This window comes from Diaphorina citri, unplaced genomic scaffold (genome assembly GCF_000475195.1).
Source record: "Diaphorina citri unplaced genomic scaffold, Diaci psyllid genome assembly version 1.1 scaffold253, whole genome shotgun sequence".
Classification (NCBI taxonomy): Eukaryota; Metazoa; Arthropoda; class Insecta; order Hemiptera; family Psyllidae; genus Diaphorina; species Diaphorina citri.
Genome location: NW_007377690.1, coordinates 58985 through 76391, shown reverse-complemented (window position 1 = coordinate 76391; position 17407 = coordinate 58985). Strand labels below are relative to the sequence as shown.

Below are 17407 nucleotides of genomic sequence, written 5' to 3'. Positions count from 1 at the left end.
GTAACACTGAAGCATTGATTCCAACCATCTGATAGGCCAAAATTCATTTCAGTCTGACCTGAGAACAAGAAACTTCGTTCATAAAATGGGGTGTATGGCATAATAGACAGGTTAAGGGTCGAATTTTAAAACCGGATTACCTTTTAGGGGCGGTTAGGCTTAGAGTGTTCGGAGAGGTTTTAAGAATTTCTTTTAAAACTACTTTCAGTTCCTGTCTTAGTCAAACTAATTGTCCAACATTACTTTCCCACATAGAATAGCTCTCCTAGAAGCTAATCCTGACCAGGATTAAATGATAATCCGAGTTTAAAATTCGGCCCTAAATGATTGAATTTTCATCTTCAGGCTGCCTGTTCCCTGTGATCTTTTTTCCACCACACACGTTCAAGCTTCTTGTCTTACAAACCATCTCTCAAGCATGCTGGAACCTGTGTGGCCGGCATTACGTACATAAGTAGAGGTCTATTCCACAAATGACTCTGCACTCCTCACTTTTTACTTTACGTGCAGAAAATAAAGACAAACTGTCTGTCGTTTTTTTCTATGCTTAAAGTGTGAAGTGCAGGAATGTCCGTGGAACAGGGCCCAACGTGTAATAATAATAATAGTGCTTATTTACACTGCTTGCATAGGACTGAAAAGTCCCTTTACTCAAGCAGTAGGCTACTACTATTATTGTGGTCAAATTCTCAAATTATTTTGAAGATAAAATTCCATACCTCGGCTGGGATTGAACCCATGCCCTCCTGTTAACCAGACGAGCGTCTTGACCACTACACCACCGAGGCAGGTGTACGCCAACAATGCTGAACTCTAGGTCTTTATTAAGAAGAAATACAGACAGGGAAAACATAATAAATAAGTAGTTAAATACAATACATGAAATTCTGTAAAGAGAACAACAACAGGACGAAATGGGTGACTGAAAATAAGAGTTGTGTAAAGAGTGAGTGAGTTATAAAAAGTGAACTACTCACTGACTCAGTCAATGAGTCAAATCCTAACTCACCATTCCTATAGACTTGTAGAGAGTTGCAGTGAGTAAATGTGTCGGAAACGGTTTCTTTTCAAAAACTCGACAGAGACTGAACAAGTGAACACTCACTACTAGAGAGTAACTAGATATTCCATCATGGTTTGGAAAGGGCCATCTTGGATTTCCAATAGTTTAGTACAGGCGCTACTACGCCACCTAATGGTTGAACTAATTCCCGTATAATTCCCCATTCTCTTTTAAAAGGGGAAACGAACCTCAGAACAGGGGACATCGTCCTGATTCGCGGAGGAAATAAATATGTGCTCATGTAGGTACCTACTCTAACAAAATAAATCGAAAGTAAAAGAAAGCCCAAGTCAAATTTTGACACTCGTATTTATGAACAAGAATGATCGTTCTTAGATCAGTCTCAAGTCAAAATTGACCAATCAAATGCCTTGAGACTATGCTTAGCACGAACTTAAGAGCCAGCATTTTGTTCATAAATATGGGTGTCAGTCATTCATTTTCGACTCTTTTGAGTCCAGGAATCCTTATGAAGAGGTGCTCTATTATACTGTCTCCAATGGAACACCTTGTTTTAAGCTGACAGTCTAAATAAAGCACTGCATTTACTTATACTACGAGCATTTTAGGTCTGCGGGTCTGAGACCAGCCACTCACTATCAGGTGGGCCTGACAGGTACACCTGATCGGAGGTCCGCCTGTCAGGTCTACCTGATACTGAGTAACTGAGTGGCTGGGCTAAGGAACTGTTCAGAGCAGCCGTCAACAAAGTCATCATAGCAAAGGTGGTCCAATATTCGAAAAGAATGGGAGCAAAGGTGGTCCAATATTCGAAAAGAATGGGTAGATGATGGGTACCTACACGAGGAAGAAGAAGAAGAAGAAGAAGAAGAAGAAGAAGAAGAAGAAGAAGAAGAAGAAGAAGAAGAATAAGGGCAGCCATTCGCTATCAGGTACCAGGTGGACCTGACAAGTAGACCTGATCAGGTATACCTCACTATCAGGTATACCTGATCAGGTCCACCTGGTACCTGATAGTGAGTGGGTGGCCTAAAGTTAAAGCATAACAATACAGTACACCTACACTACTTTACGTTAATGGATGCTCTCTAAAGGTCTATTTCTAAAGAGTAAGAATCTCAGTCATTCATTTTCGACTCTTTTGAGTCCAGGAATCTTTATGAGATACTGTGTGTACTTCTTACTCTATTACTAAATTATAAACAAAATTATATCAATAAAGAAGTGCTCTATTATACTTTCTCCAATGGAACACCTTGTTTTAAGCTGACAGTCTAAATAAAGCACTACATTTACTTATAGACTCTTTTGAGTCCAGGAATCTTTTTGAGATACTGTGTGTACTTCTCACTCTATTACTAAATTTTAAACAAAATTATATCAATAAAGAGGTACTCTATTATACTGTTGGTCTAATCTCCAATGGAACACCTTGTTTTAAGCTGACAGTCTAAATAAAGCAGTGCATTTACTTATACTACGAGCATTTTAGGTCTGTCTGTGGTTAAATGCCACCTAAGCCAGTACTCCACCCAAGAGCATTTCATCACCATGGAAGATAATAGAGGTGCTATCTGCTATCCTTATGCAATCCGGCCTAATGGTAATGGACACACAAGCTATACGCATGATCTGCAAGTGAACCATTATCCTCAGAACTTAGAGGTTCACATAAGCCAGTACTCCACCCAAGAGCATTTCATCACCACTGAAGATAATAGAGGTGCTATCTGCTATCCTTATGCAATCCGGCCTAATGGACACACAGGCTATACGCATGATCTGCAAGTGAACCATTATCCTCAGAACTTATAGGTTCACATTTGTAGTATTTTGTAGTCCATTCAATTCCAATCATATTTATCAGCACTCGGAGAAAAGTGAATGTATAACCCAGGGCCGTCCATAGTCTAATGGAACCCCGGGGCCAATTTCCACGATGAGTAGCCCCTCGGAATAATTTTATAAACGAGAATACTAAAATAGAATAGAATATTCCCTGATTAAGTTACCAGAATATCTGAAAAGTCTCTTTCCTCCCGCATTCTAAATTACTCTAAATTAGGAATAGAATAGAATGTACCTTGTTTATCCTGCTGAAATAGGACTCAAAAGTCCCTTTACCCCAGCAGTCTAAACAAGGTCAATTCTAATCATATTTATCAGCACTCGGAGAAAAGTGAATGTATAACCCAGGGCCGTCCATAGTCTAATGGAACCCCGGGGCCAATTTCCACAATGAGTAGCCCCTCGGAATAATTTTATATAGAATATTCCCTGATTAAGTTACCAGAATAACTGGAAAGTCCCTTTTCTCCCGCATGCTAAATTACTCTAAATTAGGAATAGAATAGAATGTACCTTGTTTATCCTGCTGGAATAGGACTCAAAAGTCCCTTTACCCCCGCAGTCTAACCAAGGAAGGTATTATTTATTTTGAGATATTATGGGGCCTCCTTGGCCTGCTGCAAGGCAAACTCCAAGAAACTGCTAAGTTCGGGCCATCTTCAAGAGCCTGCTCCAAACAGGACCGAATGAACTGTGTTACGGCCCTGTGTTTATTTAATTTATCAAAGATTATCTTGAAAGGAATATTACATGGAGATTCAGAAAAAAGATACCAAGAGTCTCTTCTCTCTGTGGTACTTGAAGTACTTGGTACAGAGGTCTCCTGAACCAAACCCAAACCATGCCAACATCATGACTCGGCTAGAAAATGAACAGGGTGTGACAAAAGGAAACGGTGCGGTGGGAGGTGTCATCTGTCATAGAAGAACCAGTAGGATATATCTATTTTAAATTAAATGAACAGGGTGTGACAAAAGGAAACGGTGCGGTGGGAGGTGTTATGATGCTGTCATCTGTCATAGAATAACCAGTAGGATATATGTGTCTATTTTTCATTCATTTTAGTTGGTACAAATCCAACATAACCTTATTCAACACAAGGTTACCTTAAAAAGACAGGAAGATTTTCCACCTCTACGGTAAAAAGAAAGAAGAACATCCATCCCTCGCCTCGTCAGACAACCGAAACTTGTAGACCCTACTATACCATAATTTTCCATTCCGTTTAGTAGCATGTCCAATCCAACATCGTCAGTATCTATTTTTCATTCATTTTAGTTGGTACAAATCCAACATAACCTTATTCAACACAAGGTTATCTTAAAAAGACAGGAAGATTTTCCGCCTCTACGGTAAAAAGAAAGAAGAACATCCATCCCTCGCCTCGTCAGACAACCGAAACTTGTAGACCCTACTGTACCATAATTTTCCATTCCGTTTAGTAGCATGTCCAATACAACCTCGTCAGATGAAGTCATGTTTACTACTACTACTACTACTACTACTACTACTACTACTACTACTACTACTAGTATGATATATGTATCTATTGGCTTTCTCCTATCCATGTCCCCAAGACTTTTCAAAGAAATGGATTGCCAGCCTAGTTAGCTTAATTGATAGTGCGTCTGCCTTGTAAGCGCTAGGCCGCCCGGGGCGGATTTTATCCTGATGGGATAATGTTCGTTCTCGGAACGGCTGGCTTTCTCCTATCCTGTCTTCCTTCTCTCTTCAATTTCGATCTCTCTCTCTCTCTCTTTAATGATCCAAAAAGGAGTTTTTAGTGATCTAAAAAGGAGGAGTTTTAAAAAAACTCTTGTTTGGATAGTTAAAAACTCCCTTTATGGGTCATTAAAAACTAATTTTTTTGGTCATTAAAAATTCTCCCATTAGTTAAATCTCTCATTAAGTCATTGGTGAAATCCACCAATGGTACAGTTTGCTCTATCAAACCTCTTGAAAAAAAAAAACACACACACACACACACATGATTTTTTTCAGACTCTCACCTCCAATTCAGACTCTCACCTCCAATTCAGACTCTCACCTCCAATAAGTCCCGCATTCCTCTGTCTCAACTCCACCTCCAGCTCCCTTTCACTACTCTGTACCACATCCATTAGATCGGACATGGTGTACAGTCTTCTTGTATCGTGTTCACATTTGTTCTCGATGATGTGGTCTACGTAGGCACTTTCCTGAAGGATGGATGTGAGTTTGGTAAACCGAGGTTTGCAAGGCTTCAGCTCCAGATAGGTGTAGTAGATGCCTTCGATCTGAAAATAGAAGAGATCTGTACCACATCCATTAGATCGGACATGGTGTACAGTCTTCTTGTATCGTGTTCACATTTGTTCTCGATGATGTGGTCTACGTAGGCGCTTTCCTGAAGGATGGATGTGAGTTTGGTAAACCGAGGTTTGCAAGGCTTCAGCTCCAGGTAGGTGTAGTAGATGCCTTCGATCTGAAAGTAGAAGAGATGAAATAAGATGAGCCACACAACAACACTCAACACAAATAAAATCTTACATAGAAAACGCAGGTTCTCGTTTCTCCATAATTTCCATCTCTGAAGAGTCTGAAGTATAAATAACACTTCCAAAAAAAAAAAAAAAAAAAAAAAAAAAAAAAAAAAAAAAATCAACAACTTCTCTCACAAAGGCGGGCGCCTAGGGACGCCTTACTTTCCATTGGTCAATGTTTTCCCATTCATTTTTCCGTTGGGGGCACCACTAGGCGTCGTTCCCCTGAGATCCTTTTCCGAGGGGTTCCCACTAGGCGCACTTTCCTCATTGGGGCCTTCTGTATTTGATTTAGGGTCTGTAGGATTTGATTTGGGGTCTGTGGAATTTGATAGTTCGGATTTTGTCGGGGTAGCTTTGGGGCCGGTTTCCGTGGGGGCTGATTTGGGGCCGATTCCATTGGGAGTGTTGTTGTTGGTTTCAGCAGTAGGCGGGACGGGGGCCTTGTTGGATTTGACTCCGTTGGACGGAGAGAGTTGCGTCGAGGTTTCTGAAACACAAGTAATAATTTTGGGGGCACGGTTGGTCCAGTGGTAACGCGCTTGCTTGCCATGCAGAAGGTCCCGGGTTCGGATCCACACCATCGACAAAAATTTGTACTCGTTTTCGATTGCAAATATTTCAACGGGTTACTTTCTGGTGTTCTCGTGTTGACCCAGCACCTAAATGGGAAGTATTGTGTCTGTTATCGCCCATCTGATGAGAGGCATACCTACTACGGGATGGGCATGCTACGACACAGACCACAAGCGTCTAATATAGCAGTTGTTCCATTGCTACGAAATAAAAACGGCGGTGGAACACCCATCTTTTTTTTTAATATAGGACCAGTAAAATAGAATAGAATATACAATATTTAATTGTTTATACTACCAGAATGAGACTGAAAAGTCCCTTTACCCCCGCAGTTTAAACAAGGTCTTATGTATTTGGTACAAAATATGAAGGTGTAAATTTTATAAAATAAAATCAGTAAGTAGGTATAAGTATAACTATATGACCAGTATAAGTATAGGTTTACCATAATCAGTATAAGCTTCATACGAGGTTTAACTTCACTGTATAACTGCTAAGGTCTTTACTGACGGGTGTTTCACCCTCCATTTGGCAACAAGCTACCCACTTTCACAAATTGTCAAAATATCACAAACTTCTTGCCCGTCTATCGCAAAAAATGTACATTTCTCGAGCCTCAGCCCATAGGCACATTTGATCTACACCCTAAAAAGAACCCCTATGCAAAATTTCAGCTAGTTTGAAGTTTGAATTTTGAAAAATTGGCAACATTTCGCAAACTTCAAGCCCGTCTAGCGCAAAAACTGTACATTTCTCGAGCCTCGACCCATAGGCCCTTTTGATCTACACCCTAAAAAGAACCCCTATGCAAAATTTCAGCTAGCTTGACTGAAGTTTGAATTTTGAAATATTCTGAATTTTTTTCCGAATGTCCAGAGTAGGCAATGTAATTTAAACACTGGGAACGCTGTTCCCAATACGCACGACACGATTTTTTTCCCCCCGAACGACAAGTGGAAACGCGTCTTTATAAGTCAACTTGAAAAAGAAAAGAAAAAAAATGCCCATAAATGGGAACGGGCCTTTCTAAGTCAACTTGAAAAAAAAAAATCCCGGGTCTCGAACCCTCACTCACCTTGTTGCCAGGCGGTACAGTAGCGGCCTCCCTTCTTGTGCCACTCCTCCTTGAGTGACAGATTGAACATGGAATAGTCCGGATTGCCCGTCACTTCTTTGATGAGAGTGAGGAACTTGGGTAGTCGTGAGAGTAGCTCGTCGTTCTCCGTTTGGATAAGTCCTTCTATGGGGACAGACAGACCGACCGACTGACAGACACCGAAGCGAATACAATAGCCCGTCCACTATACCTTTTCTTATTACTATCCTAATAATAAAGGAAGGACGGGCTCAAAAGAATAGAATAAGTTACCGACTGACAGACACCGAAGCGAATACAATAGCCCGTCCACTATACCTTTTTTTATTACTATCCTAATAATAAAGGAAGGACGGGCTCAAAAGAATAGAATAAGTCAGCCTAGATAGGTAGCTTGGAGAGTAGCGCGTCTGCTTTGTAAACGCTAGACCGCGGGTTTGATTTCCTCGCGGGCAAACTTCATCCTAAACAGATAAGGTTCGTTGGAACGGCTAACTTTCTCCTATCGGAGAGTAGCGCGTCTGCTTTGTAAACGCTAGACCGCGGGTTTGATTTCCTCGCGGGCAAACTTCATCCTAAACAGATAAGGTTCGTTCTTGGAACGGCTGGCTTTCTCCTATGCTGTCTTCCTTCTCTCTTCGATTTCCGGGACGATAAGACCTTAGCAAGTTAGAGGGGATTTCTTGAGTTCCCTTTAGAGGGGATTTCTTGCCATTAAAAAGTCCTTCTACTTCTTTGTCCCTTCCTTTTTATGATACGGCCCTGAATCTTACCTCTGTGGTATAGAAGTCCTCTGCCCCATTAGCGGCAGACACCATATGTATAATTTGATTATATCTATTATCACGAAGTTCCACAGAGTTCTCTGTGTTCACCTCTGTGGTATGTGTTTATAATCTTACCTCTGTGGTATAGAAGTCTCTGCGCCATTAGCAGCAGACACCATATGTATAATTTGATTATATCTATTATCACGAAGTTCCACAGAGTTCTCTGTGTTCACCTCTGTGGTATGTGTTTATAATCTTACCTCTGTGGTATAGAAGTCCTCTGCCCCGTTAGCGGCAGACACCATATGTATAATTTGATTATATCTATTATCACGAAGTTCCACAGAGTTCTCTGTGTTCACCTCTGTGGTATGTGTTTATAATCTTACCTCTGTGGTATAGAAGTCTTCTGCCCCATTAGCGGCAGACACCATATGTATAATTTGATTATATCTATTATCACGAGGTTCCACCGAGTTCTCTGTGTTCACCTCTGTGGTATGTGTTTATAATCTTACCTCTGTGGTATAGAAGTCTTCTGCCCCATTAGCGGCAGACACCATATGTATAATTTGATTATATCTATTATCACGAAGTTCCACAGAGTTCTCTGTGTTCACCTCTGTGGTATGTGTTTATAATCTTACCTCTGTGGTATAGAAGTCTTCTGCCCCATTAGCGGCAGACACCATATGTATAATTTGATTATATCTATTATCACGAAGTTCCACAGAGTTCTCTGTGTTCACCTCTGTGGTATGTGTTTATAATCTTACCTCTGTGGTATAGAAGTCCTCTGCCCCATTAGCGGCAGACACCATATGTATAATTTGATTATATCTATTATCACGAAGTTCCACAGAGTTCTCTGTGGTATGTGTTTATAATCTTACCTCTGTGGTATAGAAGTCCTCTGCCCCATTAGCGGCAGACACCATATGTATAATTTGATTATATCTATTATCACGAAGTTCCACAGAGTTCTCTGTGGTATGTGTTTATAATCTTACCTCTGTGGTATAGAAGTCCTCTGCCCCATTAGCGGCAGACACCATATGTATAATTTGATTATATCTATTATCACGAAGTTCCACAGAGTTCCATCCGTTCGCTGCCATCATCTTCTCCCACTTCTCCGGTGTGACAACTGAAAACGAGAAATTGGAATCAGCTCCAAAAATTTGTGTTCCTTATGGTCCTTTCTTCCACCCACTAGTTGTTGTTCTTTCGCCGAATGGTGTTGGTAGTTGGTAGAGTAATGAAAAGACATATTTTTGTATCTGCCATACACCGGGGTGATGGTCTCTAGCCATGTTTAATTGGCTCGTCCTGAACCGCAGTCAACCATCGTGAGGACTTGTGCTTATTCTTTAAAAGCAGGGAGAACCCTTTGCCATGTTAAATTGGCTGGCTCGTCCTGAACCGCAGTCAACCATTGTGAGGACTTGTACTTGGTCTTTTAAAAGCAGAGAGAACCCTTTGAGGAGCTGCCAGCTAGCTAGGCTGGTTAGGGTTAGCTGTTCTCCTCCCTGTTTATAGTCCCACAGCCAGACGCTAGTCTACTCTCTGTTTAACGTCCCCTAGCCAGACAAATAGTGTTTAACGTCCACCCACTAGTAGGTACCACTAATTTTGCCTGTTCCTGATTTTCTTCCGGCTCGGCTGAACTATTCACTACCAGTTACTAAATATTGGAATAGGATAATAATAATAATAATAATAATAATAATAATAATAATAATAATAATAATAATAATAATAATAATAATAATAATAATAATAAAACCCTCTCTCTCTCTCTAAAAAGATACCTATCTACATCAAAATTATGTAAATATTGTTAATAATGTTAATCGATTCAATGGCTCTGTAGACTAAGCTGGTCTACTCCTTGTTTCAAGTCCCCTCACCAGTCAGATCGCCAGGCCAAGTTATTCTATTCTACTCACAGGCAGAGGCGTCCATTGTGCCTCGATCACAAATGATGAGACAAACCCACCCTGGGGGTGGATAAATACCCGGGTAAATACCCAATTTTTATTTACCCACGACCCATCACTACTGTAGACTAAGCTGGTCTACTCCTTGTTTCAAGTCCCCTCACCAGTCAGATATTCTATTCTACTCACAGGCAGAGGCGTCCATTGTGCCTCGGTCGCAAATGATGAGACAGTTCCGCTTGCATGATCGGCCCAGCTCGAAGAACGTGTTCTCAATCTGTATCATACAATGGAGGAGGTTCTCTTGAAACTTGAACGCTGCAAACAGACAAGAAACACAGGCAAAACAGGTTAGAAACAACAGAAGTCTCAGTAAATCTTACTATGAGGAGGTTGTCTAGCTAGGGGACGTTAAACAGAGAGTGAGAGCTTTGAAACTTGAACGCTGCAAACAGACAAGAAAACGGGCAAAACAGGTTAGAAACAACAGAAGTCTCAGTAAATCTTACTTTGAGGAGGTTGTCTAGCTAGGGGACGTTAAACAGAGATTAGGACTAGTGTCTGGCTGTGCGACTATAAACAGGGAGAACAGCTAACTCTAACCAGCCTGGCTAGCTGATAGTTTCAAAGGGTTCTCTCTGCTTGAAAAGAGATATCGTTCGGGGAACTTGCCCTCGCCATCGGGCAGGGGGGATTTGACCAGGAACTTACGCTTCTTCGAGTCCGTCTTGAGGCGGTCACCCGTGTCGATGCCCAACTTTTGACATACACCCTGTAATCATGGAAAGACGGCTTTTCTTAAACACGCTGAATATACAAAGAATCGATTTCAAATATCTGTTGGCCAAAATTTAATCCAGTCGTTTTTTTGTTTTGTTTTTCATTAATCGCTAACACTTGAAAAAAATCTTATTTCGATTATTATTTATTTCTATTTCACACATGACCTTTGTTGCTTAGAGTGCAAATTATTTATTTATTCACACTCTAAGCAACAGGGCCATGTAAATGAATAAATAATTTATTTCTATTTTCCAAGCCAAGTCTAGCTTAGCTCTGTTCATGACCACAATCTGAATCGAGTCTAAAGCTGTGTCCACACGCCGTCGATCGACGGGGTGAATCTATAGGTGTGTCCACACACAGGCCGTCGATCGACGTCGACTGAACCGTCCACAATACCTCGACAACATAGATTCACCTCGTCGATTGGTGGTCGGTCGACTATGTTTGGACACACCTTGAACATTTGACTGGTCAAAATCAGCTCCAACTGGAAAGAAAACCAAGTTACTTACCAGGGATAAAATTCCATGCCTCGGCTGGGATCGAACCCACGCCCTCCTGTTTACCAGGCGAGCGTCTTGACCACTACGCCACCGAGGCAGCCCAAGAATAAGCCCAAGTCCTCACGATGGTAGACTGCGGTTCAGGACGAGCTGATTAACATGGTTAGAGACCATCACCCTGGTGTATGGCAGGTAAAAAAAAGATATCCTTTCTTTATTCTGCCATCACCATTCGGCTACAGAGCTGAAGCCGCTACAACAACTATGATAAGGAGAGGTGGAGGGATGGCGAAAAATTGCTGGGCATTGAAGATGGGTCAATCAGTTCTCGGAACGGCTGGCTTTCTTCTATTCTGTTTTCTCTTCGATTTCGGGACGGTAAGAAGTAAGAACTTATCTACCTTAGTAGTTACAGTTCCCTCTATCAAACCACTGTACCTCCTCGTACCTATGGTTTTATTGCAACTATCATTAACCCATAATTTTCATATCGTAATGAAATATCATAGTTATCAATAGTTTGTAATATCATTGTAATATCATAGTTTCACTTGTAATTTGTAATTTTCATGTCCTGCTCTATTGTAGTTGTAGTTTTAATCTGAATTGTAATCGCATGTTTGTACTTAGTAGAACAAGAGTTACAAATGAGATTACGAGTTTACCACACGAAAGAACGTTCCAAATCAGCATTTCTCAAAACATCTGTCTCGGTGGTGTAGTGGCAACGCTCGCCTGGTAAACAGGAGGACGTGGGTTCAATCCCAGCCCAGGTATGATGTTCGTTCTCGGAACGGCTGGCTTTCTCCTATCCTGTCTTCCTTCTCTCTTCGATTTCGGGACGATAAGACCATAGAAGTTACAGTTAGTTCCCTCTGTCAAACCTCTTGAAAAAAAAAAGTTACTTACGGCTATCATCCGACAAATTTTGCTCTCGAAATCGCTCGAATTGTCGATCACATCAAAGTACGGATGTCCGATCCACGCAGCCGCTGCCCGGTGATCCAATTCCTTAGCTATCTCTACGCTCTCACTCCTACACGCGTGATCCTGCGGGAGAAAGAGAGAGATAAAATATTATAATATTAATAATAAGAATAGATTGTTAACCACTAGGCGAGGTTAACGCCGGAGGCGTTCTCTACCACCTAACCCTTAGTGCTCAATTATATGTGGTCAAATTCTCAAACAAATGAGGATAAAATTACAAGCCTCGGCTGGTATCGAACCCAAGCTCTCCTGTTTACCAGGCGACCGTCTTGACCACAACACCACAGAGGCAGAAATATAAGGTTAGGTTATTTGGTTCATAGCTTGAAATAGGTTAAAAAAATCCCCCAAAAACTTGTTTTTTTAGATAAGAAAAAGAAAAAAAAAAAAAAAAAAAAAAAAAACAAGTAAAATTTTTACTTTAAAATTATGTACCTTCTCATACCTAAAGTTTTGTTGCAAGTATCATTAACTCATACTTTTCATATCATATCGTAGTATCATAGTTCTGACTTGTAATTTTCATGTCCTGTTCTGTTGTAGTTGTAGTTTTAATCTGAATTGTAATCGCATGTTTGTACTAAGTAATACAAGTAGTTATTGTACAATAGTTACAAATGAGATTACGAGTTTACCACACGAAACACGGAATGAACATTCCAAATCAGCGTTTTTCAAAGTACAAACAGGAGGGCGTGGGTTCAATCCCAGCCAAGGTAGGGAATTTAATCATCAACATTGTGAGAGAATAACCTGCCTCAGTGGTTTAGTGTTTAAAATGCTCGCCTGGTATTCAGGAGAGCATGGGTTCAATCGCAACCGAGGTATGGAATTATGTCCTCTGTTGGGGTGGCCTACTGTCAAGGTAAAGGAGGTCTTGAGTCACTAAGGACCCTAGAGTAGCAGATGTACAGTGAAGTTAAACTCCTAAAACAGATAAGGTTCGTTCTCAGAACGGCTGGCTTTCTTCTATCCCTTCCTCCTTCTTTCTTCGATCTCCGGACGATAAGACCTCAGCAGTTACAGATTCGTATAAGCTGAACCCATCTTTCAGGACTCTTTGCCCGTGGAGTTAAACAAATACAGCAGTTACAGATTCCTCTATCAAACCTCTTGAAAAAGTTTGAGAATCACTCTTCTAAATGATCAAGACAAGTTATGTTCAACATAAAAGCTTTTTAACTTTCTATTTTCCTTTCGAGAAAACATAAAATATTTTCATAAGCAAGGACATAAAAGTTGAACAGTTGAGTCTTTTATGCATAGTCCTTTGTTGTTCATTATTATTTTCATGACAAGCGCTCGGCTTCATGTTATTTTAATTTAAACTTTAAAAAAAAAAAAAAATGACATCGTATCTTCTTTCTTAGAAAGTCGCTTTTCTGTCTTATTTCTTTCTAATAGAAAGTTTATTTTTCTTTTCAAAAACAAAATTATTTTCTAACCCTTTCTTCCAGCAGAAACATGGAGGTTATAAAAAAGAAAAAAAAATCTAGGAATTTTAGTTGTGTTAGACCAAGGGACCACAAAGTGGGTTTAAACTCGGTTCAAGTTTAGCTCTCGGATTAAGAAATCTGATTTAAAAATTTCAAAAATTTTAGCCAATCAGATTTGCTTAAACCGAGATTAAAACTTAAACCGAGATAAAAACTTAAACCGAGATAAAAACTTAAACCGAGATAAAGACTTAAGCCGAGATAAAAACTTAAACCGAGATTAAAACTTAAACGGAGCTTGTCAAAAATACATGCTTGTCACAAATCTCGTTCCTCGCTTTTAATACACTTGTAAACCCTACTTATGAAAATAAATATAAGACCTTGTTTAGACTGCGGGAGTAAAGGGACTTTTCAGTCTCATTCTGGCCGGATAAACAAGGTAGGTATATTCTATTTTATTCTACGCTGAATTTTATGACTTAACTTGGACTCGAACCACCATCCTCCAAATCCAAAGTCCACCGTCACATAATTCGGAAATATCTGAATTAAATTCAGATCACGTTCAACTTTTGGAAAATTCCGACCCTCATACAATATGGCAGAAACGTTTAGAAATTTATCAAGCCATCAATAAATAATTTCATTTATATCTAATGTAGGTACTTCATTGAAAAAGGGCACTTTATCAAAAGCTTAACTGGCACACCTATAAGTTATACCTACCTACGTTATATCCGGAGAAGTTCAGAATATGGCACTTATTTTTTCCAAACGGATACCGCGAACAAACCGCGGATACCGCGAACAAAACGCGAATACCGCGAACAAACCGCGGATACCGCGAACAAACTGCGAATAGGTGACTTATCACAGAAGAATCGATGAGGACCTTCCACTTATGAAAATGAAGGGGAAATGAGTAAATAAGTCCAAACTTCAAACCTATGGTCAAAATGTAGGAGAATTCGGGGGATTGTGCCAATGGAGGGAGCGTTGTTGGAGGCAGTGAGACGGCTGTGGGGGATGTGGGCATGATTGCTTCCTCTACAACTGGAGCGGGAGGTTTGAGTGGCACTTCTATGGCTGCTGGATCAATGACGACTCTGTCTAATTCTGCGGCTGGCGCGGCGAAGATCCCCACCATTGTTGGATTCAGGTAAGACACTTTGCATGATGTTGGTTTTGTCCGTTTTCTTTTCTGGTCTTGATCTGTTATGTCATTTGTTCTATTCCGGGTTCCTCTTTAGAATAATTAGATGTATTCGGTGATTTTGAGGGATGCTCATACGTAAAAAATAATACCAATACTATTAATGGGAATGGTTAAACTTTTAACATTTTGATTCTACATCAAATACACGATACACGCTCGTAGAGTAAACACCTCTTTCGCGTCTGATGTGGTATGTCATTTGTTCTATTCTCGGTTCCTCTTTAGAATAATTAGATGTATTCGGTGATTTTGAGGGATGCTTATACCTTCGTAAAAAATAATACTAATACTAATAATGGGAATGGTTAAACTTTTAACATTTTGATTCTACTTCAAATACACGCTCGTAGAGTAAACACCTCTTTCGTGTCTGATGATGGAAATCTGAGTATTCTCGAGAGCTCGCCAAATTTTCTTCGTTGAATGTCATATTGAATCTCAATTGTCTTTTAATTTTTATATTATATCCTATCCTATCCTTGATCTCTGGTATGTCATTTGTTCTATTCTCGGTTCCTCTTTAGAATAATTAGATGTATTCGGTGATTTTGAGGGATGCTTATACCTACGTAAAAAATAATACCAATACTAATAATGGGAATAGTTAAACTTTTAACATTTTAATTCTACATCAAATACACGATACACGCTCGTAGAGTAAACACCTCTTTCGCGTCTGATAATGGAAATCTGAGTATTCTCGAAAGCTCGCCAAATTTTCTTCGTTGAATGTCATATTGAATCTCCATTGTCTTTTAGTTTTTATATTATATCCTATCCTATCTTATTCTATGCATTAACCAATGAACATAAACAAGAACCATCTCCTCAGAGGTGAAATTCAACCTAGGAAATGTTTTTATTAATTAAAATAAAAACATAAAATAAAGAAGTAAAGAACTTGTATTGAAATAAAGTGAATATCAGTCCCTACACAAATTTACTCATATGTGACTGTAGGTTGGTCTCTGCCTCTCTAAAGCTATATAAACACCTCTGACCATGTGACCCAGAGTGTATTAGGTAATAAAACTATCCAAGCTCTAAACAAGAGATCATTTGGTCCACTGCCTGGTTGATATCAGTCCCTACACAAATTTACTCATATGTGACTGTACTGTAGGTTGGTCTCTGCCTCTCTAAAGCTATATAAACACCTCTGACCATCTGACCCAGAGTGTATTAGGTAATAAAACTATCCAAGCTCTAAACAAGAGATCATTTGGTCCACTGCCTGGTTGGCTAGAAAGTGATTATAACAGAGAATCGAACTGGATTTTTAGATTTTTACTATCAGTAAAGTACTGGAGTTAATCAGAGTCCGAGGAATCTGATATCTGTTCACTTTGGTCAGGTACCTAATGCTTTAAAACAGTGTTTCTTTTATCCTAAACAGATAAAGTTTCTTCTCGGAACACCAAAAGAAACACTGCTTTAAAACCATGGAAAAAAACTATAAAAGTAACCCAGAGAAAATGTGGACCATATAGATAGATAAAAATTAAAAATAATGAAATTAAATTCGGGTAAATGAAGAAGAGGAAGAAGACAAAGAAGAAGGAGGATTCAAATAAGTTCAGATACGTAAAAAAAAAAAAAAAATCCCAACCCAATAATTATCCCAATAAAAATATGTATGTGGAAAGTTCCACTATACCTACCAAATACTCCCAAAATCAAAATACCTATAGTTCATCCAGATCAATGTGACAGCAATGAGTCATCAACGCATCAACCCAAAATGAAGGAATGAATCAGATTGCAGGAAATCCTTACATTGTTGCAATTCAGGTAAAGGTCCATTTTTGATAAACTCTCTCCTTTAAAATGCAGAGGTAGCTCTAAGTTCAGAGGTTTGATTCCAGAGCAGGTAAGGTGGATATCGCCTTACCTGACTTTGTTTCACTGTCGGAGGAAGCACTGTGCAATATACCTTCCCCTTTATAGAGATTCTCTACCATTGCACATGTGACATGTTTGGCAACAATGCCTATTTTTTTGCTGTCACATTGATCTGGACACACTATAACAAACACCTTTTTTTCCCCTTTTCCTTTATTTCTACTGTATTATTTTTCAAGAAATGAGGTTATTTTAGAGATTCTCTACCATTGCACATGTGACATGTTTGGCAACAATGCCTATTTTTTTGCTGTCACATTGATCTGGACACACTATAAAAATGTGGAAGAGTTTATTTCATAGGAGATTATTATTATCTACATGGGTAGGTACTTACATGAGGTTATTTGTGGCAATCATTAATACTCGACAGCTCGACACAATTAACATTCTGCTATAATGAGATGTCTCATATTGCCCTCAATAACATTTAATTAATGACATTATTATTTCTTCATTAAGCCATTCTCACATTCTCAGCGACCATCAGCAAAATCATGAGGTTATTTGTGGCAATCATTAATACTCGACAGCTCGACACAATTAACATTCTGCTATAATGAGATGTCTCATATTGCCCTCAATCACATTTAATTAATGACATTATTATTTCTTCATTAAGCCATTCTCACATTCTCAGCGACCATCAGCAAATCAAGTGCTGAAATGACCGCCATTCAAGTTGTCGCCAAGTCAAAAACATTACTCAGACACGAATAGTAATCATTTCAGTCTCATTCTGGCAGGATAAACAAGTACATAATCTCATTCTGGCAGTATATTCTGGCAGTATAG

The 17407-nt window shown here is 39.5% G+C and overlaps 2 protein-coding genes across 2 annotated transcripts in view; both read right to left on the bottom strand.

Moving 5' to 3' along the window:
- Positions 1-5520: 5520 nt before the first annotated feature.
- On the bottom strand, positions 5521-8774 carry LOC113466343. Its single transcript, XM_026821659.1, has 6 exons — positions 8730-8774; positions 8484-8585; positions 8097-8198; positions 7840-7941; positions 7046-7190; positions 5521-5884 (listed from the first exon to the last, which is right to left on the bottom strand). Exons 1-6 carry the CDS (start codon positions 8772-8774, stop codon positions 5553-5555), a joined length of 828 nt encoding a protein of 275 aa, XP_026677460.1. The 3' UTR covers positions 5521-5552.
- LOC103506668 (TRPL translocation defect protein 14) overlaps positions 8322-17407 on the bottom strand; it is a 32833-nt gene continuing 23747 nt past the window's right edge. The window contains exons 5-6 of the mRNA XM_026821658.1: positions 9966-10094; positions 8322-8983 (exon numbers count right to left, since the gene is read on the bottom strand). Coding sequence (XP_026677459.1) covers positions 8835-8983; positions 9966-10094 — 278 coding nt within the window. The 3' untranslated portion in view covers positions 8322-8834. The remainder of the gene's footprint in view (positions 8984-9965; positions 10095-17407) is intronic.